The following is a 26,674-nucleotide window of genomic DNA, read 5'->3' as shown; positions in this document are numbered from 1 at the left end:
ACGACATGAGTCGCTCAAGCAGGTAGAAAGCTTGGTACACTGGGATAGTGTAAGAGGACAGATAGATGGATGGATGGATGGATGGATGGATGGATGGATGGATGGATGGATGGATGGATGGATGGATGGATGGATGGATGGATGGATGGACGGACGGACGGACGGACGGACGGACGGACGGACGGATGGATGGATGGATGGATGGATGGATGGATGGAAGTGGCTGACGTAGGCAAAGAATGAGAGCTATTAGCATTATGGCTACCCCAGCCATATCGCGGAAGATCCCTGCGAAAAAGCTGCAGAATCTCCGACGCAATATAAGAAAGTATCAATGTCACAGAAATTTTCTGGATCCCTTGTAATCTGCTCCACCTATCCTAATTTCAGGAAAATTGACGATTGCACGGAAGAGAAAAATAAGAACGTGTCATAAGAGAAAAAGCGGCGAGACTGACCGGAGGGACGTGCCCGTCATCTGCTACCCCACAAAAAGGGGAAGGAAAGCAAACAGAAATAAAAAAGGGGGCACAAGAGTCATGATTAGAAAAATACGAGGTGATAAGCACTGGGGCGCGACCGGAGATCGTTCATCGCCAACGCGCGTACAGTTTGCATTGAGTTTCACCTGACACGATTGGCCTAGGCGCGGCCTATGCAAATGGCGTCAGGCAAAACTGAACGCAAACTGAACACACGTTTCGAACAACAATCACCGATCGCGCCCCTGCGGCCTGATCAGTGCGATTTGACCATAGTGCCTGGCCTCCAACTGCACAAGAAGGCTCACACTACACACAGAGTCGCAGGAAAAATAGCTCCTTTTATTGCACTCCACCATTCACGGCAGTCGCTTCTCTTCTTTCACCTCGGAGCTTCGTGCGGAAAGCTATTGATAGATTTCGATTTGACCATAGTGCCTGGCCTCCAACTGCACAAGAAGGCTCACACTACACACAGAGTCGCAGGAAAAATAGCTCCTTTTATTGCACTCCACCATTCACGGCAGTCGCTTCTCTTCTTTCACCTCGGAGCTTCGTGCGGAAAGCTATTGATAGATTTCGCAGTAATGATAGTGTAGGCCGGCGAGTTTTCATTGTGGATAACTTCCAATTTGCTCCTACTTCTCTCCCGCGCAATCACTACAACCCAAAGGGCGGCTGCAATTGCGTTGAGAACGCCACAAATCACGAAGAGCCAGTCATAGGCACCTACTCTGTCTCTGAAGTGCCCTGGAAAAAGAAAAAGACATGATCACGTTATGAAAATTTTTTGGTAAATAAATGTGATAAAATGAAAGTATTGCTAGTGCAGAAGCCGCGAAAATCAAGCTGTTGATAAAACGAAAGTTCCCAAACAACGCAAGCATCGGCCCGAATTATCTGGCTAACAAAACTGTGTACATGGCTCACCCAAAAGGTAAGTTTATCTTAATTTTTATATCGTGCATGGACGTCAGAAAGAAACCACTGTTGATATTTCAAGATAGAAGGATGTGCAGATTATTTTTGAGATCCCGACCATCATTTTTTTTTCTCGTAACATACCGCTAGCTTTTGTATGCCACTGTCCTGCTAATATTTTGGCTACCCCCTCTGCCACTTCTGTAACATCGCTGTGAAAACATTGTTCTGCTAGAAAAAAAATCAGTTTTAGCGAAGCACGAAAGGTGCAATATTTGAGAAATTATGTGGTAACGCTGCACTGCAAAAACGGTTTTCATCGCAGGCATTATTGTACGATTCGAAACAAGGCATGTCTGCCATGATACGGTCTTCCACCACATGCGAAGAGTACAACGCAATTCATTTCTTGCACTCCTGCAACACAATACTGCCTGAGATCTACTTGCAGTTGTGTGAATTGCATGACCCAGGCATCACGAGTGGTCAGGCGATCGTGCAGGAAAAAGGGAAAGGATGCAAAGTGCATGATGAAGACCATACTGGTTTGCCTTCAACGTTTCGGGTAGAATCAGTCACAGACGATATCTGACAAGCAATGCTTAAAACTGGAGGCTTCACAAATTCTCAAGATTCCTCCTAGTTTTCAGATATGAGAAGATCACAGCAGATCCTTATAAGGTATCATCACCACTAATGGGAGGGTAACTTATTACAGATGATCCTGTCGTTCACTGTAGTACATCAGGGTTTCAGTCACTGCAGCTAGATTGCGATGACACGAGTACACAATGTTTAGCGTTGAACTTCGACAAATTCTGAGCACAGGATGCTTTACTGCTATCAAAAGGTGTCGTAGTCAGTACTGTACGAGACGACCTCCTTCTAATGTCATATAAAAAGCGTTCCGGGTAAAAAGTTCGCGATGTAAGCAGATCACTTTGAATGTCAAGTTCGCGCTAAAGCTAAAGGTATTGTGGCACCGTTATTAGTGTACCTTCACTACGCACTTCATCACGTTTATTTTCTCACTTCTATTGCTCTTTAGTGCAAGAACTTTAATCCGCGGTGTTCATTACCCTACAGTAAAAAAGTTACGCACAGCCCCCCAAATGACAGTCTTAACGACCGACCATGTCACGGGTCTTCTCTCCTTGACTTATCTATTTCGCTTCCCGTTAGCTGAATGCACAGGTCAGCTAACACGTTGCGAATTGCACCTAAGGCTTTCCTTTTAGTTGATCCGTAGAAAGAAACTTTGTGGCACAGTTAATGGCATTCTAGAATTTAGGTCGGCAGACAGGACATATGTGTGGCGAGCATTTTATTTTGCTTTCTTTCCAGACTGCCAATGCGGTCTACTAATTTTCGACTTCATGCATATTTATAGAAGTCATACGTTTACGCTAAGGCAATAATGCAAAGGCACAATTAGAAGGAACACATGCCCTGCAACATACTAGCGATAACATAAATTCTGTTCTGCTCTACTATTCGTTATCTTTTGTTTCAACCCGTTTGGGAACAGCACAAAGTAGTTGAACAAGTAGTACGTTGATCAGTCATAAAGGAGTTGAACACGTCAAAGTTTGCACCCGGATTATGCGCAACTGAAGACCAGGAAGGTCGTTTAAAGGATAGCACTGTGACAATGCCTCACGGGCGCCACAAGAGAGGGATGCGGCCGCATCAATGGAGCCCGTACCTTTACAGTACAACGCCATACTACAACAACACAGGTTGAACAGACGACAATACCCACCTCCACAAAAGACCCTCTCACGTGAAGACGCCGTAACATGGCGACAATTTCAAACCAATACATACCCCCATTTAATCAGACTACACGCAATACATCCTACACTATACTCATAGAAATTTTCCCTTTGTAACGACTACACCTCGCTATATCACACCACATGGGCATGCCCCAACGTCAAGGCAGCCCCGCAAATACCCAACCACACACCCGAGAAATGGGAGGCCGTTCGGACCCTCATAACTCGTGCGGCAGACCCGGCAGACGGCAAGAGCCACAGGAGCCCTGGACCAAGGGCGCCTTCCGCACAAGCAGAAAGACACCTGCTTGTCCTTTCTTTTGTTTAATAACTGTTTTTCCTCCTCCTCCTCCTAAGCTTCTAAAATTTGTGTAGTCCCTTCTATTAGGCAACTTTCACGCAGAGACAATCAGCTCGTCTCTTACCAATCATTGCGGCGTAAAGAACATGATCATCGCAAGTAAAACTACCCCGACACAGGAAAACATACCGAATAATGAGCGTCCCACTAGAAATATATATTGCTCCTCATTAGGCTTTGAGAAGACGACAGGGAACAAAGCTCATCACTGTGAAGCGGTTTCTCTGTGAAGTGGGAAGCCGACAGACGGCACCCAACATTTTTTATATCAATGGTTACCAATGCCCACCACATACGAGGAGCACCCGAATTCAGGTTGTAACAAAGGCCGCTATGGTGCAAATGTAAACACACTATACAAAGCAGAAATAGGCTAGTGACTATCTCTGTAAAGGGAAACCACGTGAACCATCCTAAAGAGAGAATAAGAAACAAAGAAAAGCAACAGGAAAGCCCCGTGCAGCATATCGTACACCGACAAAAGAGGAGCACTGCATGCTATAGTCACGTATCATGTGTGAATGGAATCCTAGAATTCTAATGTAATAAATTTTAAACTCCCGAGACTAGAACGGGAACAAACCAATGCATAGCAGGCATTAATACATCAATATTCATTGATATAAACGGCCTTCTACTGTCCCGACGTTACTTTGCATTGTGATTGAATTTTCTAGGCATAAGTGCGAGGTTTGCTTCTTGGTAAGCATTCCCTAGACGAGACCTATAGTTTCTATCTGAAATTATGCATGCCAAAAATGCTTCCTCAAACCTGACCTGGTGAGCTGGTGACCTGGTGGTCTTCCTAATGCTAAATGTTCACGTTATTTCTTATCTTTCTTTTGAGTTAAACTGCCGAATTGCACATTTGTACTCTATGCGCTGCCTGAGCGCATTCCGCATTAGAACGCAAAGAAAGTGATTGATAAATTCGTGGCGAGAGTACCACGAATAAGATAATAATAATAATAATGGGGTTTTACGTGCCAAAACCACTTTCTGATTATGAGGCACGCCGTAGTGCAGGACTCCGGAAATTTAGACCACCTGGGGTTCTTTAACGTGCACCTAAATCTAAGTACACGGGTGTTTTCGCATTTCGCCCCCATCGAAATGCGGCCGCCGTGGCCGGGATTCGATCCCGCGACCTCGTGCTCAGCAGCCCAACACCATAGCCACTGAGCAACCACGGCGGGTAGTACCACGAATAAGTCTCACCTATCAAACACGGCTTCACAAATGATAGCATCCCGGCTGACGCGACGACGATGCCGAAGGATAATGACATCTTTTCATGTCCGAAGTAAGACGCCAGGGTCATCGGAAGAATTACCATTCCAGTGCCGACGATGAAGGCTATGACAGCGGCCATGGCGAAAATAAGTCCTTGAGAGCGTAGCAAAGGAAGAACGAGAAACGCCACCGCCTCACCAGCTAATGTGAGCACGACAGCCGTGTTGATATTCAGCAGGCCACGGTCGGCTGCCGCCGGCAATGTGAGTCTCCCGAGGATCTCGGCGATTGCTCCCGCCGACATCGCGGTAACGGCAGTGGACAGCGCTACTCCTCGATCACAGGCGAAGTCGACAAAAAGCGATATGTAGCACTCGTACCCGAAACAATAAGCGTTAAAGCTGTACATTATGAGATAGAACACGGGGCTTTTAAACACTGTCAGTGCATGGCTTAGCTCGTTGGTTCCATTGTCTCCGATGGCTTTCGATGGAAATCGAGCAGCGAGTTGATTCTTGCCTCGGGAAGCTTTTCTCCAATCAGGGGTGCGGGGAAATAGGCTAAATGCAAGCCCGTTCATGGTGACGGCACCGAAGATCAGGAGAGCACCACGTAGGCCATAGGTAGAGGTGAGGTACTCCAGAAGTTTGGGAAACACGAAAAGGCCAGCGGTGATGCCAGCGTAGTTGACGCCCATCGCGAGGCCCTTGTTCTTGACAAAGTGCTCGCTGATAATGGTAGGGGCCACTATGAACACCATGCCGGCTCCTATTGCTGTTACCGTGGAAAGAAGATAAGGAAAAATACGCATTAGGTGAATTGATGCCCCATGAAGCACCGACGTCACGTGACATATTATATGTAAACATGGTACGCTCAGATTTCGTCCCAACAACCTATACTAAATTCTACAATAACGAATTATGCAGATATTTGCAGCGTCTTGGTAAATTATATGCGTCCCCGTACACTGTACCCTGATAAATGTAACATTCGAAATTTAAATAATTATGCAAAACTAACTTAATTAAATTAGCGCTAAGATTCCTCACGAGCTGGCCATGCGCTACTCTGATACCGCGTTACGCACACAACAGTTGTCTTGCAGTAATAACAAATCTTCTTCGTGTTTCCCTGCACGAAAAGAAAAAAAACAATTCACGCCAAGTGATAATGACCTACTAGTTTTCAGCGTTTCGTTAGGCAAGCAACCGGCCGTAAAGGCTTCAGAGAGCCTTAAAGGAACAGCACTCAGTAACGAATATTAGAAGCGTTTTCTGCGCAAAGGGCACCTGGAATATGTTAAATGTACGAGCACGGGCTTTCGTAATAGTTATGACAACAATAGCTCGTTCTCGTACTATGTAATCTCCTCAAAAATATATGTATCTCCTCCCCACATATAGACAAATGCAGTTTCAGTGGTTAAGAATCGAAACTAGGTCTCCGCATTCGGCAGTGTGAAGTGGCCTTTGACCCATTGCGGGAGTCTTTGTGCCACAACATCGTATCGTTTCAATGGTTTTTGACACGCCCAATTCACCTGTGCCATCATTATATGTAGGTAAAAGTGCCTTACCGTGTATTACGCCTAGTGTTACTGTCATAAATGCAATAGTCGTGGCGAAAGAGCTGAAAATTGCGCCGGCTCCTGAAAGCACTGCTCCTGCGATAATCACTGGACGAGCGTTGAACCAGTGAGCCAGCGGTCCCACGATGAAACCTGAAAGAAAAATGTCAAGAGCTACGCGTACGGTTGACACTTTTCAGGGCACTATATATATATATATATATATATATATATATATATATATATATATATATATATATATATATATATATATATATATATATATATATATATATGTATATATATATGTGCGTGCGTGCGTTTGTGCGTGTGTGTGCGCGTGCGTGCGTGTGCGTGTGCGTGTGTGTGTGTGTGTGTGTGCGTATGCGTGCGTGTGCGTGCGTGTGTGTGTGTGTGCGTGTGTGTGTGTGTGTGTGTGTGTGTGTGTGTGTGTGTGTGTGTGTGCGTGCGCGCACGGTGCCCCAGCCAACTTTAGCCAGGGTTTAAAAATATGCGAATACCATGTAGCTAGACAGAACCAAGGTAATGTTTGCCGTCGCTTGGAGATGCTTAAAATATTTTTTCATAGCGCCTAATTAGATTAGGTTAGAATTAGATCTAATTATAATATTTAAAATTAAAGAAGACTCGATATCTAATTAGGCAGAATGAAAAAACATATCCGAGTATCTCCAAGCGACAGAGAACAACATTACCGTGGTTCTTTCCAGCTACGTGGCCTTTGCACATTTTTAATGTTTGGCTCATGTTACGTGGACACATTGTAAACATGTATACATCATAACGGAATGCATACCACATGTACGGCGGGATCTCTTGCAGGAAACACTACAGGCGCAGAAGATCAGCTTATACAGAAGGCATATATATATATATATATATATATATATATATATATATATATATATATATATATATATATATATATTGTTGCGTGTGGAAAGACACAGACAGAAGAGGCGCTATTTACTGGGCTATGTACACTGGAGCGACGCAGCTAGGCAGACACTCGCTCACGCCAAGCGCACCGACCAACTTCATTGTCGTTCTCGCGGCGGCTCGTCGATTGAGCATCGCTCGATGATATCGTAATACTACCCCCCCCCCCCCCCCCCCCGGCGGCAAAAGCGCCGTCACGGTGCTGTTAAATATCCAAGGCGCGTGGAGAATTGTAGGGCTTCAGTCGGGTGTGGACAAAATCACTGGTTGTCACAGCGGAGGACGTAGTTGGCGTGGCTAGGACGATTTCATAGGTGACATCGGTCACTTTGAGGAGCACGCCATATGGGCCTGTGTAACAGGGAAGCAGTTTTTCACAAAGGCCAACTTTACGCGAAGGTGACCAAAGCAACACGAGGCTGCCGGGTACAAAATGGACATCACGGTGACGGAGGTCGTAGCGTTGCTTTTGTTTTTCTTGAGACACTTGTAGACGAGAGCGCGCAAGTTGGCGAGCGTGGTCAGCATGGGCGATTGCATCATGGGCATAATCGCTAACTGAAGCGGTGGCGGACGGAAGCAGTGTCCAGTGGTAGCGCCGGTTCGCGGCCATACAACAGGTAAAACGGAGAAAAGCTAGCAGTTTCGAGACGGGAAGAGTTCTATGCAAAGGTAATGTAAGGTAGAGCCAGGTCCCAGTCACGGTGGTCGTCGGAAACGCATTTAGATAGCATGTCTGTAAGGGTGCGGTCCAAGCGCTCAATGAGGCTGTTCGTTTGTGGGTGGCAGAAGGTGGTAAATTTATGCCGTATTGAGCAGGCACGCATGATGTTGTCGATGGCTTTGGCCAAAAATGTACGGCCACGGTCTGTTAGCAATGGAGGCGGAGCACCATGCATCAAAATGATATCATGTAAGAGGAAGTCCGCAACATCAGTTGCGCAACTGGTCGGAAGAGCACGGGTCACGGCGTAGCGGGTCGCGTAGTCCGCCGCGACTGCAACCCACTTGTTTCCGGATGTAGACTCCGGAAATGAACCGAGAAGGTCTAAATCCACACGATGAAAGGGCTCGGCAGGGATGTCGAGCGGCTGCAGGTAACCAGCGGGGAGCTGGGAAGGCTTCTTGCGTCGTTGGCAAAGTTCACAAGCGCCGACGTAACTTCGTACGGAACGGGCAAGGCTCGGCCAGAAAAAACGGCGACGTACACGTTCATAGGTTTCGGATACGCCGAGATGTCCTGCCGTTGGTGCCTCGTGGAGTTCTTCTAGAACGGTGGAGCGGAGGTGTTTAGGTATTACAAGTAGGAACTCGGAGCCGTCCGGATAAAGGTTACGACGGTACAGAGTACCGTCGCGGAGGACGACGAGGCGTAGAGTAGCATCGGCCGGAGAGTGTTCAAAACGGTCGATCAGTGCTCTGATGTAGGCGTCACGGCGTTGCTCGTCGGCGAAATGAAGCAGCTGTGATACAAAGAATACGCAAAAAGCACTGGCAATATTGCAGTCGTCAACAAGGTAACGCGACAAGCTGTCGGCGTCTTGGTAAAGGGGGCCAGGCTTGTACGCCACGGGATATGAAAATTCTTGTAGCCGCAACGCCCATCGACCAAGCCGGCCTGCAGGATCTTTTAGCGATGAGTGCCAGCAGAGAACATGATGGTCAGTGACTACCGAAAAAGGGAGACCGTAAAGTTAAGCGCGGAACTTCGCAACCGCCCAGAGAACAGCAAGGCATTCTCGTTCCGCAATGGAATAGTTGCGCTCCGATGGTGCTAGGAGGCGGCTCGCATTAGCAATAACTCGCTCCTGGCCACGCTGACGCTGGGCTAAGACGGCGCCTACGCCATGACCGCTGGCATCTGTACGCAATTCTGTAGGGGCATCTGGGTCGAAGTGGGCGAGAATGGGTGGTGAGGTTTGAAGAGTGATGAGACGAGAAAAGGCGGCGGCTTCTCCAATGTCCCACGAGAATTGTACGCCTTTCTTCAAAAGATTAGTTAGGGGTCTAGCAATTGTCGCAAAATCTGGAACAAAACGATGGAAGTACGAGCATAGCCCTACAAAACTTCGAACGTCTGCGGCTGCCTTCGGAACCGGAAACTCTCTGACAGCGCGAGTTCTGTCGGGATGAGGCTGTACTCCGGAAGCGTCAACGAGATGGCACAGAAGAGTAATTTGTCGGTGGCCAAAACGGCATTTGGACGAGTTAAATTGCAGCTTCGCCTTTCGAAATACATCAAGTTAGTTCTTAGACGCTCAAGGTAAGCGTCGAACGTTGGCGAGAAGATGATGACGTCGTCGAGGTAGCAGAGGCGTGTGGTTCATTTTAAAGCTTCGAGCAAGGAGTCCATCATACGATTAAAGGTGGCAGAGGCGTTGCATAATCCAAATGATATTACTTTAAATTGGTACAGGCCATCAGGTGTGATGAATGCGGTTTTTTCTCTGTCCATATCGTCAACAGCAATCTGCCAGTATCCAGAACGAAGATCAATAGAAGAGAAATAGCTGGAACCGTGCAGGCAGTCAAGGGCGTCGTCTATACGTGGGAGCGGGTAGACGTCCTTCTTAGTAATGTTGTTCAGATGACGGTAGTCTACACAGAAGCGCCACGTGCCGTCCTTCTTCTTCACCAACACCACAGGTGACGCCCAGGGACTCGAAGAAGGCTCAATGATGTATTTTTCTGGTATTTTGTTGACTTCGTTTTGAATTACTCGGCGTTCCGACACAGAAACTCGATACGGTCGTCGGTGAATAGGTGTAGCATCGCCAGTAAGAATCCGATGCTTGACCGTGAGCGTCTGGCCTAAAGGGCGATCGTCGATGTCTAAAATATCTCGGTAGGACGATAATACTTGGTAAAGCTCTTCAGCCTGCGCAGAGGACAGGTCCGTCGCAACCATTTTCTTTATATTGGGATCGGCACGCGAGGCTGGCGCGAGGGGCATGCTAAGCTCGCGAGAACCATCGGTCGATAACGCTGCCACGTATTGGTCGCCGAGACAATCAATGGTGGCACGGCAAATACCTTGCGGTAGAATTTGCTTTGCCAATCCAAAGTTACAGACAGGCATGCGAGTGCGGTTCCCAGTAATATTAAGTATACTGTGAGGCACTGTAACGTCATACCTTATTGGAATGTCGGGCAGAGGAGTGACGAGGTACTCGCCATCAGCAACTGGTGGGAAAGACAACAGTTCAATGAAGGCTATTGACTTTGGCTGCAGCCGAAGAAAGCCGGTGGGACGTAAGCGGCAGTGGGGTGCGTCAGAAGGATCTGCGAGCATCGGCAACTCAAGGCGAAGGGTACTGGAAGAGCAGTCAATAAAAGTAGAATGTGTGGAGAGAAAATCGAGGCCGAGAATGAGGTCGTGGGGGCAATGAGCAATTACGGTGAAGAGGACAGGAGCGTGGCGGCCAGCGATGCTAACGCGTGCCGTGCACATGCCGATGATAGGCACAGTACCGCCATCCACAACGCGGACGACGCGTACCGACGCTGGGGTGAGGAGCTTGTTCAGTCGTCGTCGGAAGGCAGCACTCATAATAGAAAGATGTGCTGTTGTATCGATGAGTGCAGTGACAGGATAGCCGACAACGTCAACGTCCAGAAGGTTCCGGTTCGTGGGTAACGTGAGCAGAGGATTTGAGGGCAGGGTCGACAATGCAGCTTCACCTCCAGAAGCTGCAGTGCCTAGTTTTCCGGCTGGATCCGGGAGTCGATAGGCGGCGAAGAGACTGATGGCGTCGAGGTGAGGGCGAGTGGCTGTAGAGAAGGTTCGGAGCAGGAGCATCAGCGGCAGTGGATTCACGGCGGGTGGTATAGGGAACGGAAGGTCCAAAGGTGCGGGAATAAGCGGCGGCGTATGTCCGAGGAGGTGGTGGCCATTGGTTGCGGCAGTGACAAGCGACGTGGCCGATGCGACAGCAGTGGAAGCAGATCTGCCGGTCATGAGGGGTACGCCAATCAGGACGGGTTGCCGAGGATGGACTGCCGAGGATGAGGAGGGCCGCTAGAGAACTGGGGAACGCTGGGTTAGACGTGGAACACACGGAGTTCAGACCCATGTTCTCAAATTCCTGTCGGACGACGGCCTGAATCATTGCAATGGTGGTTGCTGGCGGATCGCGAGGCGTCGTGGAAAAAGCTGGCGAATAGGCGGCCTCGAGTTCGCGGCGAACAATGCGGGTGACGTCGTCACAGGTGGTGGTCGGACGTGGTCGACCCTCCATGTCGACGTAGCAGCAGTGTTGGGTAGCCGCGTGATGTGGTGTGTGATACGGCGGCTCTTAGCTTGTTCAAAGCGACGGCATTCGTTGATGATGGCGTTGATAGTCGAGACGTTGCCGAAAACAAGCAAATTGAAAGCGTCGTCCGCGATGCCTTTTAGAACATGTGCCACTTTATCTACTTCGGACATAGCATCGTCAGCTGTGCGGTATAGAGCCAAGACGTCGAGGATGTAGGAAACGTATGGCTCCGTAGATGACTGAACACGAGACGCAAGAGCCTTTCTCGCGGCAGCCTTGCGCCCAATGGGGTCGTCGAACAGTTCCCGTAGCTTCTCTTTGAAACTGTCCCAACAGGTTATCTCGTCGTCATGCGTTTGGTGCCACACGCGTGGGGTGCCGCCGAGATAAAAGATGACATTGGCGAGCATAATCGTTGGGTCCCACCTGTTATTACCACTGACGTGTTCATAGAGCTTGATCCAGTCGTCAACATCTGGTCCCTCCAGGCCAGAGAACACACCTGGGTCGCGATGTGGGGCGACCGTGACGATTGGAGCAGTGGGACGAGCCGAAGCCGTTGCAGAGGTGCGCGCGTCACCGGGAGGCATGGTGACAAGCTCGGTGTGCCGACCACTTCGGAGTTCCGTAGTGAGGACGGGGATCGCTTACCTCCACCAGAGTGTTGCGTGTGCAAAGGCACAGACAGAAGAGGCTATTTACAGGCTATCTACACTGGAGCCAGGCAGCCAGGTCGACACACGCTTACGCCAAGCGCACCGACCAACTCCATTGTCGTTCTCGCGGCGACTCGTCTCTTGAGCATCCCTCGATGATGTCGTAACTATATATATATATATATATATATATGCTTGCTTTATAAGCTGATCTTCTGCGGCTTCTATTTCCTGCAAGGGATCGTAGAAGTAATCATGCATTCCGGTGTGACACGATAGTTGTGCCGACATGCGTTATCACACCATGTTACTTTGCCTTACATCAAGGCATTACGTATGCGATATGACTGTACTTGTCGACAACTGTCGGGCGCCGTCTTCGTTTCCAGCGATTTTCTTATTCATGCTAATAAAAATACAATTGAGGCAATAAGTGTAACCTAATCCGTGCTGACAACACATTCCTCAACAAAGGTTACAAATGGGGAAAACAATGAGTTTAATTACCAATATTGCAGGCACGCTTGATGCAGCCTGCATCAAGCAGGGCGCATTTTGCGGTAGTGTTTAAAATCAGCAGCCCTTAGGCGCATGTCACCATATCGTTACCATACTGTCTCTTGAGGAAAAACGGGGCGAAAGCAGTGACAACCGCGGAGACGTCGCCATGTTGCTGCCACTGATTTTCGCAACACCTACAATAACCAAAGAGGGTGCCAAATGCAGCGTTTACATACGTACATATGTACAATGTCTAAGGGCCGTACCGTACATTTTTAACAATTACGCGATGGCTACATATAATATTGTGATGTAGGACTGACTGTACGCGAAGCGTGCGTTCGCAGGCGCCGAAGCTAGGTGGCGCTACCATAATGAGGGAGCCTCGCGATTGCGTTGACATCTAGTCAGCGCCTGCACGCCTCTTCAGAGTAGGAGCATGGTGGCGCCCTTGCTGTTACCAATATGAATGCATGGGTGCTAAAGGCAGCTTTTCCTTTGAGCTGATTACAGTAACCCTATGTCTGACGCTGCAGAAGTCATCTTCTTAGAAAAATATTATTTGAATTTATTTAAACACGAGCTATTGAAAAGTGTTAATGATTAATCTAGTAGCGGCATGATCATCGTCTTCATGCACCTTTAAGAAAAACATAGGCACCACTATAGAACCGTAACCAGGGATAGCTTTCGACTCGTTAATATTGCGAGTACATCTATATAGACACTCCAAGGCGCATTTTTGTCGTCACCGTCACCGGGATGTTGTATATAAAGTCCAAGCGCTAATAACATCGTCCCCACGCGCCGTATTCTGTATGTGCAAGTGAAAGCGTGCGAGGGTGAGCTGAATATGGCGCTTCGATCTCGCGCACGCCAGGGGTAAAGCAGGGCGGAGGCACCCCATCTTCTGTCGCACCCAAGGCACGGGGAGAAGAGAGGGAGGGGGGCATTTTACTCCGGCAGCTTCTGCGTATTGCACGGCCGACGGGGCCCTATATTGAAAGCGATCTGCAATGGTTAAAGAGTCTAGGCGCATCGGGAGGGCTCATATAGCCTTCTTCTCTAGTGAACCAGAATAACCCACACCAAGACAGTAGGCACGACGACAGCTCATGCGTCGCCTGTCCTGCTGCAACAACCTTGAGAGCCAATGACCATCCGTAGAAGATTGGCTGAATATTCATACCTACGAAAGTATCGGGACATTCAACAACTTGAACTCCGACGACAAGCTGCGCCATGTATACTTCGCCTTAGAAGATACCGCCAGAACGTGATTTGAGAACCGGGAGTCGGCCTTGACTACAAAGGACCTTTTCAGCGACGGCTTCGTGCAGACCCTTACGAGCGTCGTGCGCACGGAAAGGCCAGATGTTCTGCTAGAATCCCGAGTACAGCTCCCGAATTAAAACTTTGCGATTTACACGGAAAAAATTGTCCGACTGTTCCGCCACGCCGACCGGAATATGTCCGAACAGAAGACACTTCGTCTACTCATGCGTAGTATGAAGCAAGAACTTTTTGTTGGAATGATACGAAATCCACCTAAGACCGTCGAAGAGTTACTTCACAAGGCTACTAGCATCGAGAAAACACTGGAAAATCACAACTGACAATGCAACCGCTGCACGATCTCAACAAACTACGCCTAAATTCAATCACTGGGCACCGACGACCTGCGCGAGCCCATAAGAGCGGTCGTGCGGTAGGAGCTCGAGAAGTTGTTTTCGTCATCACAGCCTCAAGTAGCTTCGATTGCGACTTCGTGCGCGAGCAGATCCAACAGTCACTGACAGTTCCTCAATCACCGCAGCCTCAGCCCGAAGTGATTACGTACGCAGCGGTAGCCCGCCGTGACTTCCCCCTCCCCGCCGGCGCCATGGTCTGGTAACTGAGCAGTTCGATCGTCCACCGCCACCAAAGCCGCCACTCCAGCCAGTCACCCCACGCAGCATTCCAAGGAAGACTGACGTTTGGCGCACCACCGACCTCCGCCCGCTCTGCTATCACTGCGGAGAAGTGGGCCACGTATACCACCGATGCCCATACCTCCAAATGGGAATACGAGGGTTCGCTTTCAACACGCCACGTCCAACGCTTGGGGAGCGGCTACGTGACATCGTTGGCTATATTGCCTCAATCCAGTGCAGGCCCCGACGTCCATCGCGTTCGCCTTCAACAGGGCGCTACGCATCGCCACAGAGCAGACCACACACTGGGAAAGCCTGGGGCCGGTCCGTCAGCAGGGCTAGTGCGTCCGCCAGGCACGTACCCAGGATTTTTTTTCGGGGGGGGCCCACCACCTCCATCATCATCATCATCATCATCATCATCATCAGCCTGTTTTATGTGCACTGCAGGACGAAGGCCTCTCCCTGCGATCTCCAATTACCCCTGTCCTGCGCCAACTGATTCCAACTAGCGCCCGCGAATTTCCTAATTTCATCGCTCGACCTAGTGTTTTGTCGTCCTCGATTGCGTTTCCCTTCTCTTCGAACCCATTCTGTAACCCTAATTGTCCAACGGTTATCTAACCGGCGCATTATATGACCTGCCCAGCTACATTTTTTCCTCTTGGTTTCAATTTCAATATCGTCTATACCCGTTCGCTCTCTGATCCAAACCGCTACCTTTCTCTCTCTTAACGTTGTGCCTAGCAATCTTCGTTCGATCGCTCTTTGCGCTGTCCTTAACTTGCTCTCAAGTCTCTGCCCCATATGTCAGCACTGGCAAAATGCACTGATTGCACACCTTACTTTTAAATAATTATGGTAAGTTTCCAGTCAGGAGCTGGCAATGTCTGCCGTATGCGATCCAACCTATTTTTATTCTTCTGTGAATTTCCTTCTCATGATCAGGGTTCCCTGTGATTGATTGACCTAGGTAAACGTATTCCTTCACAGTCTCTAGTGGCCGACTGGCGATCCTGATCTCTTGTTCCTTTGCCCGGCTATTTATCATTATCTTCATCTTCTGCATATTAATATTCAACCCCACTCCTACACTCTCTCTGTTAAGGTCTCCAATCATTTGTTGTAACTCGTCTGCATTGTTGTTGAATAGAACAATGTCATCGGCAAACCGAAGGTTGCTGAGATATTTGCCGTCGATCTTTATTCCTAAGCCTTCCCAGTTTAATACCTTGAATTTTTCTAAGCACGCAGTGAATAGCTTTGGAGAAATTGTGTCTCCCTGTCTGACCCCTTTCTCTATAGGTATCTCCCCTGCTTTTCTTGTATAGAATTAAGGTAGCTGTAGAACCTCTGTAGATATTCTTCAGCGAAGGACGAGTCAGTAAGACGAGATACTATTTACAGATTATATTTACAGCAACGTTTGCAGCGCTGACCGGTTAGATTCACAGCGCGAGCCCAGTTCGTTCTTCCTCCTCTTTTCTGGAGTGATGGCGCCCACGCGCATCGTTCAAACAAACAAATACCACACGCATGTAGCAATACTTTCCAAGCTTCTTACGTAAGCGTTCTGTACTCCTTGATTACGTAGTGCCTCTATGACTGCTGGTATCTCTACTGAATCAAATGCATTTTCGTAATCTATATAAGCCACATAGAGAGGCTTATTGTACTCTGCAGATTTCGCGATAAACTGATTGATCACATGGATGTGATCCATTGTAAAGTGTCTCTTCCTGAAGCCACCCTGTTCCCTTGGTTGATAAAATCCAGTGTTGCCCTTATTCTATTGGATATTATTTGGGCAAATATTTTATATAATACTGGGAGCAAGCTAATGGTCCTATAATTTTTCAATTCTTTAACGTCTCCTTTTTTGTGGATTAGCATGTCTGCATTCTTCCTGTTTTCTGGGACCCTTGCAGTCGATAGACACTTCGTATATAGAGCCGCCAATTTTCCAAGCATTATGTCTCCTCCATCTTTGATTAAATCGACTGTTTTTCCACCTTTTCCTCCTGCTCTTCATCGTTTCATGTCTTGCAGGGCCCTTCTGACCTCATGGCTAGTTATAGGAGAGTTTCTGTATACTGTTCATTACTGTTTCTAAGTGAGGTATCGTGACTCCTCTGGGTACTGTATACAGGTCAGCTTAGAATTTTTCCGCTGCTTTTACTATATCTTCGAGATTGCTGATGATATTATCCTTCTTATCTTTTAGTGCATACATCATGGTTTGTCCTATGCCAGGTATCTTTTTTACCGATTTCAGGCTGCGGTCATTTTTTACGGCTTCTTCAGTCTTTCTAATGTTATAGTTTTGAATATCAGTTATTTTCGCCTTGTTGATCAGTTTTGACAGTTCCGCGAATTGCGTAACGCTGTGCGGCCGCCAGTCCCATACAACCGCGTAGAGCGCAGGACTCTGCGATTCTAGACGTACTGCGCTCACCGCGATAGGTTAGAAAAACACCCACATAAGCACAGCAGAGAAGTGGCTACGTGAGGCGGTTCAACCGATAACTGTGGAAGCGTCATTCAAAACAAGTAAGTGTTTTCCACTTCTTGCGGCCTTTTCTCTACTTCCATTTTAAATAAAAAGATGTTGATGCATAAATATTCTCATAAACAACGGTTAACTTTTTTATTATTCGTTTTTGCTTGCAGTTTGGTTGTTGCCTTGGCTATCTCCCTTAGTAGATCGCTTAATTTCTCAACTCCTTGCGAGTTTTGGTTTCCAGTTGCCAATTTTGCACGAAAAGTGCTATACAATTAGGGAAAAACAGACGAGGTAACGGGCGACAGTCATCTTGCTTATGGGTTTAAGGGTTATTGCAGGGTTTCATGATGGACGCTCTTGCACATTATCTTATTTCCCACCTTATCTAACCCATATCACGTGTATATGGTTCCGGGCATCTGCCAGCGTCGCGGCGAGCCCGGAACTCGAGGAAATAATCAAGCAAAGGGAAAAGTTAAACGCAACTGGCGTTTTCTCCAGCCGCAACTCGTTCCATGAGAGTACAGACCAGCTGAGTAACAGCCGCATCCCTCTCTTGGTCCCAGGATCAGCCTAAACAAAGAAGGCTGAACTAACAAAAGCAACAGCTATGCGCGTGACGGTTGAATAGATGGTGACAACTGAACGCATCTCGAGTTAATCGCACGGGTGCGGAATCTATGAGAAAACTGTCCTTCACATTACAAGAGATGTCGATAACTACCGCCATCTAAAAGGAGTGAAAAAGGCAGCATAATGCTGACCGATGAACAGCTGCCAAGTATCAACATTGATCTGGCGGCGCTTTAGGAATGTGTGAGGAGTGGTGGCGTGGGTGGGGAGGGGGGGGGGGGGGGGGTATGCCACTTGATTTCGGGGGGGGCCCGGGCCCCCCCGGGCCCCCCCCTGGGTACGTGCCTGGCGTCCGCACATATCTGGAAACGTGAAAGCAGCAAACGATGAAAGTACGGTTGCTGTACTTCGAAGTGCCGAACATCTTCCGACGACGACGCTTAAAAATCTAGCCCGACAACGTAGCAACGACGCGCCGCCGTCGTTCAAAAAAAAGGACTTAATCGTGTAGGCTTTGCGGGCCTGAATAGTCACCCACAGGGCTTCAATTTCTTGAGAAAGCTGCTGAGTCTTCATGCTTGCTTCCCTCATAGCCTTATGGAGGTCATTTGAATTCATGTTTCTATTGCGAATTGAGAGACCTATGCTTCAATGACATCTGCGGCTAACAGATTTATTCCGATGGTTGTCATTATCAAGGGTAGCAACCACAAGTTTTCATTTTCATGTGCGTGTACGTCAGCATGTGTGCGTGTGTGTTTTGATTAAACGACCATATCCTCCCCCCTCCCCTGACGTCCCTTTTCCACACGTTTACATTTTCACAGTTTGGAACTCTGGATGTTTTATTCTACTCGTGCCTTCCTTTCCGCCTTCCCATTATTTCTGTACCTAAAAAACCACGAACGGCCACCCTTTCTCCATGACTGCTGTTTTTTCTCATATTCACGGTTCTAATGATGCGAACCATTTCTAACGTCTTAAAAAACAGAGCTCGCTTCAGTATCTCTGCACACTGCACACGAGTCCCAGAAGCGACGTGACTGCATGCCCCTTACAGGTGATAACCTGACAATGTTGGAAACGGGAAGCGAAAACGTCGAACAAATATATCTGTCAAATGTTTTGTAGCTGACTGCCGCACCTCCGAGTGGCATTCAATATTATTTTGAAGTTGTTGCTCCGTGTTCCCTGCCTTTCACAGATCTAACAGCAACCTGTTGCAGTAAATGGAACACTCAGGTATGGCACTTTACTTGAACGCAACCACATACACTACTTCGCAATGTTGAAAAATATACGGGTGCTTACAAAAACTCAGTATGTTCTCAAACTTGCTGGTGCTGAATCAGAGAGTAGTAAATAAAGGCGCTTGTTCTCACCTGCCAGGCAAACTACCGCGCCCAGCACCATTATCGGCCACGAGCCTTCGACCCGGTTCACCTGGAATGTCTCCAGTATGGCGACGAATAGGAATCCCGTCGAACGCCGCCCCGCCATGGCAAAGAAGGAGGCAAGGGCGCAGGCACCTGTATGGAACACAATATAAACCATTTCAGAGACTTTCAAGCATTTCACATGAAAGATATCTAATGTTACAAGCGTTATGCTCTCTCCTTGCTATAGTTCACAAATATGTGAAATATGTATCTTACAAGGCCACTAATAAAGCCCACCGACAATGGCAGCCGACACCCACAGGGTGAAGTCTTTCGGGCTTTTGTTGTGCCCACAGGGTTCGACAGGCTTTGCATGGCGCGCACTGCTTTTCGAGGTCAATTCTCCCCTAAAGAAATTTGAGTGTGTAGTGCCCCTGGACGCCTGTGCCCGTTTGAATAACCGGTGGCCGCGTGGTTTCGGCGCACGAGCTCCCGCATCCAATGCGGACACACAACGAGGAAGGCTGGCCACGAGTGCAACTGCTATATCAAAGTAGTGGGGGCAGCTGGAACGTCCTCATCGACAAGTTCACCAAGTGCCTCGACAAGCTGCTCGAGATGGTCTCCAAGACACCACACGACTATACCCCCGACCAGACCAATGTGTACTTAAAGCGCGGCAGCCATTTTTTACCGGTTAGTCGGCCTTCTATTCGGCCTAGGCTACACAGAACCGGTGCGCGCTGCGAAAAGTAACTGTAGTGGTAATTATCTGATATGATATAGACACTTGGACAGTGCAGAATGAGTGAATGTGTTATGACACAGATCACCTTATGAAAGCCCAGTGTGCACATGTAAATGTATATAACTCATCTCTGTGTTGTCACTAGCTGAGGCACAGGCTTTCGACGATGGCAAGACACGCGGGAATTGTCAGTGCACCTTCATGCATTTTATCCTGATCTACCGTTTAACTTGCTTACTAAGTATAACTCTACACCTTTATCCCTTCGCCTCCTTTGTGAGCGTTTCAAATACAATAAATTTAAAAGAAGTTTTTATGTGCTATGGAGAGTGTGCCATCAACCTCACAAACTCAGAACTTATAAACTGAATACAATGAAATGTCTGTTTCCAAAGTGTGCAACTCTCACCTTTGCAAAGCCTTTAACAAGAGATAAAGTCTAAAAGCTTTTGTACGACAGCTCGCGAACCTACAAAATATTGCAATGTACAATAGACGCAACGTCGAACAGTAGGGGTTCGCAACGTAGATAACAAGACATGCCCACTAGGAGGCTACAAAACATATTTCTTCGGCTATTAAAGATTGAACACTAGATCAGCAAAGATTGGAACGCTCTCTTACTGAGAAACGCATACTATTTACTAAAACACCGTAATAGTCTGCCTTTTGCAACGTAGATAAATATTATGCCCCCCCCCCCCCCCTCCTTTAATATGGTGTTCAATTGTTTTTTCAATTTTTGTTTATGTTGTTCTCTGTGTAATATTGGTGTTTATTATTTGGATCTTTATGCTACGTTTTTTGCATGTCGTATATGGAATCGCTATGTACATGCATGCTCTGCGTTATGTGTATTCATCCCAATTGCCTAAATTTTATGGTAATTATGTTATTTGTTTCAGGCGTGCGTTCACTTGTTTATTATGTACTATGTAGTATGCCTTTATTTATTATACATTATGTGTATGTATATATACTTGTTTTTTTTTCTTCGCTTTTTGTACGCTGCCTCTCAGCCGGTGAAGGGGGGTGCGGGGCTACGTCAAGCTGACATTTATGACAGCTTTTTTGCCGGGCCTGCGCATCATGTAAATCCTACTTGATGCGAATAAAGTTGAAACTCCAACTTCCTTAATAACTTTATCGTCTATATGCCTTATTCAATGACGTAGGTAAAAGCGAGCCTATGTTGGGCAGTGGATTTTAGCCTTGCGCGTATGTTTCTCCACACAACCCTGGTCACTTTTTTTCTCGCCTGTTTCTGCATTTAGCACTTCACTCTGCATCCATGGCAACCACTTCTATTCACCGCTCGCCACAAATGCAGCCATTTGGCTATGCAGAAGCTTAAATCCATGTTATTTATTGTTGCGGTTTGCTTACAAGGCTTTAGAAAACGCAGGATGTTAGACAAAAAGTGCCATTCACGCCTACCTTACATCCTGTGAGCACCATTGTAGCGTTCCTAGTTAAAGGACACAGTAGACGTAAAGCATTGCTGTGGAACTGGCGCCCATCCCGTCTACATTTATTTCTCACTTCTCTCTTCTCTTCCTTTGTCCCCCCGGTTCCCGCGCTTCTTCATCTTCTATTCGAAGGCTCATACCGCTTAACCCTTCCAGGTTTCTTTTGCTAACCCCTCCTGGGGTATAACTTGAAAACGTTTCCAATCGAAGCACATTCAACTGAGCCCCGTTCACCAATATACCACACAGTCTTCAATATTCCTTTCTGAGTGGCTGTCTTTGTCACAGAGTAAGGACCATAAAATTTGGCACTGGATTCTCTTACTCCTTTCCTAACTAGAATGAGGTCGGTGACTTGAATGTCTGGGGTATCTGAGCAATGTCTCTTGTCAAAATTTTTTTTCATTCGTTTACGGTACCTCTCCTCCTGTGCTTTTTGTTTCCTCTCCTCGACGACCTTGAGATTTTCTAATAGCCCCAGTTCACGGTCCGCTTGAAGAATAGGGGTCTCTCCTGAAGAAGCAAACTGCGGGCTGCATCCCAAGCCACTGGTGTAGGAGCGATTGTGATGTCTTACAGCTGCTTCTAAAGAGCATTTCCATCCACCAGGGAAACTATCGTACATCCTGATGTATTGTTTCACATCTCGTATAGCACGCTCTGCAAGCCCATTCGCCGCGGGATGGTATGGCGCACAGAATTTGATTGATATATGTAGTCTCGAGCCCATCTTGCTAGTTTTTCAGTCTTGAACGCTGGACCGTTGTCACATACGATCTTCCTGGTTGTCCTAAACATATCCCGTTGGAGGAGGGCGATGACACTATTCGCATCTTCTTTTCCTGCCCGTGCCGCGACCATCCTGGTGCACTCATCTATGGCGAGAAGAAAAGCTTGCGTTTTTCGTACTCCTTCTCGTTTCTGATTTAGCTCGGCAAAATCCAGGTGTAGAACTTCAAAAGACACGTTTGAGTTGCAAGGTATTATCATGGCGTCCGTAGGCTGCTTATATTTCACTTTGTTGACTTGACAAATGTGGCATGAACGAACGTATTGATTGACGTCTTCTTTCATGTGAGGCCACGTAAATCTCTTGACTAGTTTGTTGTAGGTGCGCCAAAATCCGTCGTGTCCTCCAGATTCTGGGCTATCGTGGTACAAATAAAGCACCCTGGGAACTAGCGTTGGCGGGACTTGATAGCAACCTGCCATAAAAATTAATTGTTCAGTGCCTTCCCACAATTTTACTTCATTGATTTCTTCCGATTGTTCTTTGTTGGCCTGCATCATCAGTCTAGACAATGCATCTGCATCAGTCAAAAGGGGTCCAGGTCTGTGGGAGATGGTGAAATCAAACTGCTGCAAGTAGTTCACCCATCTGGCGATACTTCCCTTAAGTTGGGTCATATTCAAGAGATGAGTGAGTGCCTGGTGATCCGTGAACAAAGTAAACTTCGCACCTTCTAGGTACGTACGGAAGTACTGAATTGCTTTAAGGTCAGCAAGAGCTTCCTTTTCAGTAGTGGTGTAGTTGACTTCAGGTGGCTTGAGGGTGTAGCTGTAGTAGCCTACTACATGTCGCTTTTCTCGGCCGGATGCTTCTGGACATTTCTGGTACAAGACTGCACCTGTTCCATAATGTGAGGCGTCGGTATTCAGTTCAAAGGGTAAAGTGAAATCTGGTATGCGTAGAATAGGGTCAGCAGAGATTCTGTGCACCAGATCACGGTAGACTCTCTCACATTCCTCATCCCACTCAAATGGAACTTCTTTCTGCGTTAGGCTCGTGAGGCATCTCGTTTTTATAGCAAAGTCTTTTATGAAAGGTCTGAAATGTCCTGCTAATCCCAAAAACACACGCAATGAGTGGACGTCATATGGTTTCACCAGTTGGGATATTCTCTCGACGGACTCTTGTTTCGTGCTTTTGATAGTCCCATCAAATACTCTTGAAAGAATGCACTTTTCTTAAAATTACCCTTGAGTTGTGCCAAGCTCAAGGCATTTAATACCTGATAAAGGTGTTCCTGATGTTCAGCCTCTGTTTTGGAGAAGACCATAATATTGTCTATGTACACGTTACAAAAGACACCTAGGAAAGGCTTCAGGACTTCGTTCATAATCTTCTGGAACCATGCTGGCGAGCTCTTCCAGCCGAAAGGAAGCCGGTTATACTCGTACAGATCGAAGGGCGTGATAAAAGCAGTGTACATTTTTGTTTCTTCGGTTAGCGGGATCTGCCAGAAATCTTTGCACAAGTCAATGCGTGAAAACCTCCGGCAACCACCTGTCTCATCTATAATCGTGTCCATCTTCGGCATGGGAAATGGTATAAGTTCTGTCTGGCGATTGAGTACCCTGTAATCTGTGCACAGTCTGAAAGTTCCATCTTCCTTCGGCGCAATAGTTATGGGAGAAGCGAAGGGTGACACCGAAGGCCGGATTATATCGGCGTCTAGCATCTCCTGCAATTCTTTCTTCAACCATATCTTGCGTTCTCTTGACATGTTATAAGGTGATTTACGGATGACGGTCTTGTCAGTTAGTTCGAAAGGCACCTTGTGTGACTTCATCGCTTGTGGATAGCTTATTATGCATACCAGTTCAGTGTAGGTCGTTGCAATATCCTCCGCGTACTTGACAATTCGCAGGTTATGTTTTCTATCTTGCTGTGTCTCTTCCCTTGATAGTCCTTCCACTAAAACTGCATCGTCCCAGTATACGATGATTTTTAGTTTCTTTATATCTTGTCTGGATAGCAGAAAGTCATCTGTCACCCCCGTTATCACCAGTACTTCACTCTTTATTTCATGACCTTGGAACTCGGTGTTTACTGAGGCCCACTGATTATGCATTGTCACTTTTCCACCGTATCCTTGCACCCGTAGTACTCTTCCACTATGCAGGTGACTTGAATCTACCAGCTTGGCATTCATTATAGACACAGAAGCACCGCTGTCAACCAAAGCCATCATATGTCTGTTTCCCACTTTGACAGGAATGTGAAGTAGGCTAGAGCAAGTTAGATAAACAATCTCAGTTGTGGTCATCGGGTCGGACTGATCACCCTTGTTTATTAGTTTTTTGTCGTCGGAGACTCTTCAGCGTCTGAAAGTAGGGGGACAGGGTCGTTGTCGACGTTATTCACTCGACCTCTGGGAGCACGCCAACCCAAGTTCTCTGTACTGCCTGCAAGGCGGCTCGGTTCTCGCGGATTACGGCTTGACCAATCCGCGCCGGTGCGTCTGAAGCGACTGCTTGAGCCAGGGGTTATATTTTCTTCTGAAGTAGATAGTATGTCGTGAAGGCACTCCAGGAGCCCGTCTATAGTTTTAGGTGATCGTGCTTGCACTAGCTTCAGGACTTTCGCGGCAATCCGTGCATTATTAGAGCTACTATGGCAGAAGGAGGAAGTATAGGCTCGGCCAGCTTTAAAAGGCGGTGTTTTTCAAAGAAATACTCGACGGGGTAGCCCTGCTTGAATTTAAAATTAAGTGTGGCGTCCCATCTTTGCACTGGGTTGCTTCGGAATGTCGTCAAGAATTTTTCCTTCCGCTGGTTCCAAGAGTTGCCAACATCTTCAATAATGTGCAGATCGTACCACTTCCGTGCAACACCTCTTAAATAACTACGCATGTTGGTAATCTTGTCCTCATTAGAGTGCCATTTGTTCTTCCCAGCGGCATATTCATAGAATTCAAGTCAACTTTCTGGGCTTGAAGACATGCCGTCGAACGCTTCGGGTTCTACAAGATTAGTCGCCGGCTTGTCAGCGTTTAGAGAGCTTATAAGTGACGTCACCAGTTGGTTTTGTTGCGCCATCTGTTCTTGTTGTAGCTGAAGAGCTTTCAAAACGAGGCTCACCTCTTCTGTCGAAGACCGTGATCCAGAGTCCTTTCGACGCATCGGTTGAAGAACTAATTCGTCGAAGATCGCCAGACGCAAGTTCACTTTCACCGCACCCTTCCGACGTAGTTCAGCAATGTCTATGGAAGTCTTCTCTAAAACCAGGTTCACGAGTTCTGCCGAGTTGAGTTCGCGAGGTAGTACCGCCGCTGGTTCGTCTTGAGCTTGGTATCTCGAAAAGATTATCTTCTATGCGGAGGTCTCCTCGAGGAAAAATGTCACCCACATGTTGGAGTCCGTTGTCGGCTGCGCCAAAATATTGTAGCGTTCCTAGTTAAAAGACACAGTAGACGTAAAGCATTGCTGTGGAACTGGCGTCGATCTCGTCTACATTTATTTTTCACTTCTTGCTTCTCTTCCTCTGTTCCCCCGGTTCCCGCACTTCTTCATCTTCTATTCGAAGGCTCATACCGCTTCAACCATTATTGAATACAACACGCGCGGACGGCTTAATTGTATCTGCGGACGTCTGCCTTTGCTATGATAGAAAATCAGTTACTCACCGGCCACTAACCAGCTGTGAACGCTGTCAGGACCACGCTGTGGCAGCCGAGAGCAGTAGTTCCAGCGATCCCATGAGCAGCATCGAGGCATGGTGCCCTCTTCTTTGTAGTGGCTGTTCAGCATCAAAACGAGGTAGAGGAGAGCATCAAGTTGATTTTTTATGGCACCAATTTATGTTAGTTTTTAAAGGACATCGTAATCGCCGCGCCGGTGCACGTGCAATTCTACTGCACAAACCTGCGTTTTCGCCGCAAAACAATGTTCTCGCGATGCGTTTTACTGCTCCAGGGATCACGCCACGTGCCCGGAATATGCGCTACGCGAGCGGGTCCTCTTAACCCGAGCGACAGCATGTACATACAAATGCCTTATCAACGATTCTCACAAAACAGCAAAAGCGGCGGGTGTGCTAGCGTGTTGACTAAAGCAAAGATAGGCCACGCGCTTCAACAAGTAAGGTTAGTCTATGCCTGCTTTCATAAATGCTGCAAGTCTACCCTCTTTAGCGTTCTTGGCCAGGCGCAACGAAGGACCATTGGCAATCTAGGGCCGTATTCTGAAACGTTCGCCTCCGCGAAGTTTTCGCCCTGGCCCCGCCTGCGCCTACTGCGCCCATTGGAGATTTTAGCAGAACCGGAAATTAAACAGCGCCATCTAGTAGTTCCGGCCTACATCATTTTAACGTCATGGTGCCGATAGGTGCTCTCGACATGTATTGAATAAATGAACATGTCTTTTGCGTCTCTTGGCGTTCGGTTGGTGGTGGAGTGTAGTAGAGATAAGATAGATGGTAGTTTATAGTGGCCTTCCTGGTGGCGTTTTACACGCGTTGTTTCGCGGCGATGTTTGTTGATTCATATGAAATAAAACATTTCACACTTCCTTATTCAATTTATTTTACCTAAAGAGCCCGTAAGCAAACGTAGTCAGTGCGCAGAACCCGTACTGCGGCCACTACACT

At 47.5% G+C, this 26,674-nt stretch overlaps 1 protein-coding gene across 3 annotated transcripts; it reads right to left on the bottom strand.

Moving 5' to 3' along the window:
• Positions 1-962: 962 nt before the first annotated feature.
• Positions 963-25,819, bottom strand: LOC126524521 (monocarboxylate transporter 12-like). 3 transcript variants are annotated; one of them, XM_050172820.3, is made up of 5 exons: positions 25,713-25,819; positions 19,090-19,236; positions 6,355-6,498; positions 4,761-5,549; positions 963-1,232 (listed from the first exon to the last, which is right to left on the bottom strand). In XM_050172820.3, the coding sequence occupies exons 1-5, from the start codon at positions 25,801-25,803 to the stop codon at positions 1,024-1,026; spliced, it is 1,380 nt and encodes a 459-aa protein (XP_050028777.3). In that variant the 5' UTR covers positions 25,804-25,819; the 3' UTR covers positions 963-1,023. The 3 variants fall into 3 exon arrangements, with proteins under 3 accessions (XP_050028777.3, XP_054923329.2, XP_072143449.1); XM_055067354.2 differs by having other exon boundaries at positions 4,974-5,549; XM_072287348.1 differs by lacking the exons at positions 19,090-19,236; positions 25,713-25,819 and having other exon boundaries at positions 6,355-6,520.
• Between the last annotated feature and the right edge of the window lie 855 nt (positions 25,820-26,674).

Source organism: Dermacentor andersoni, chromosome 3 (genome assembly GCF_023375885.2).
Source record: "Dermacentor andersoni chromosome 3, qqDerAnde1_hic_scaffold, whole genome shotgun sequence".
NCBI classification, from domain to species: Eukaryota; Metazoa; Arthropoda; class Arachnida; order Ixodida; family Ixodidae; genus Dermacentor; species Dermacentor andersoni.
This window is presented reverse-complemented; position numbering and strand designations above follow the sequence as displayed.

Bases quoted from the DNA above. Each gene is read 5' to 3' on its own strand.
- LOC126524521 (XM_050172820.3), bottom strand. From the start codon at position 25,803: ATGCCTCGATGCTGCTCATGGGATCGCTGGAACTACTGCTCTCGGCTG. The intron at 5,550-6,354 runs GTAAGGCACTTT...CCACGGTAACAG, and splicing joins AACACTAGGCGTAATACACG to CAATAGGAGCCGGCATGGTG. The intron at 1,233-4,760 runs GTGAGACTTATT...TTCTTTTTCCAG, and splicing joins TGTGAAGCCGTGTTTGATAG to GGCACTTCAGAGACAGAGTA.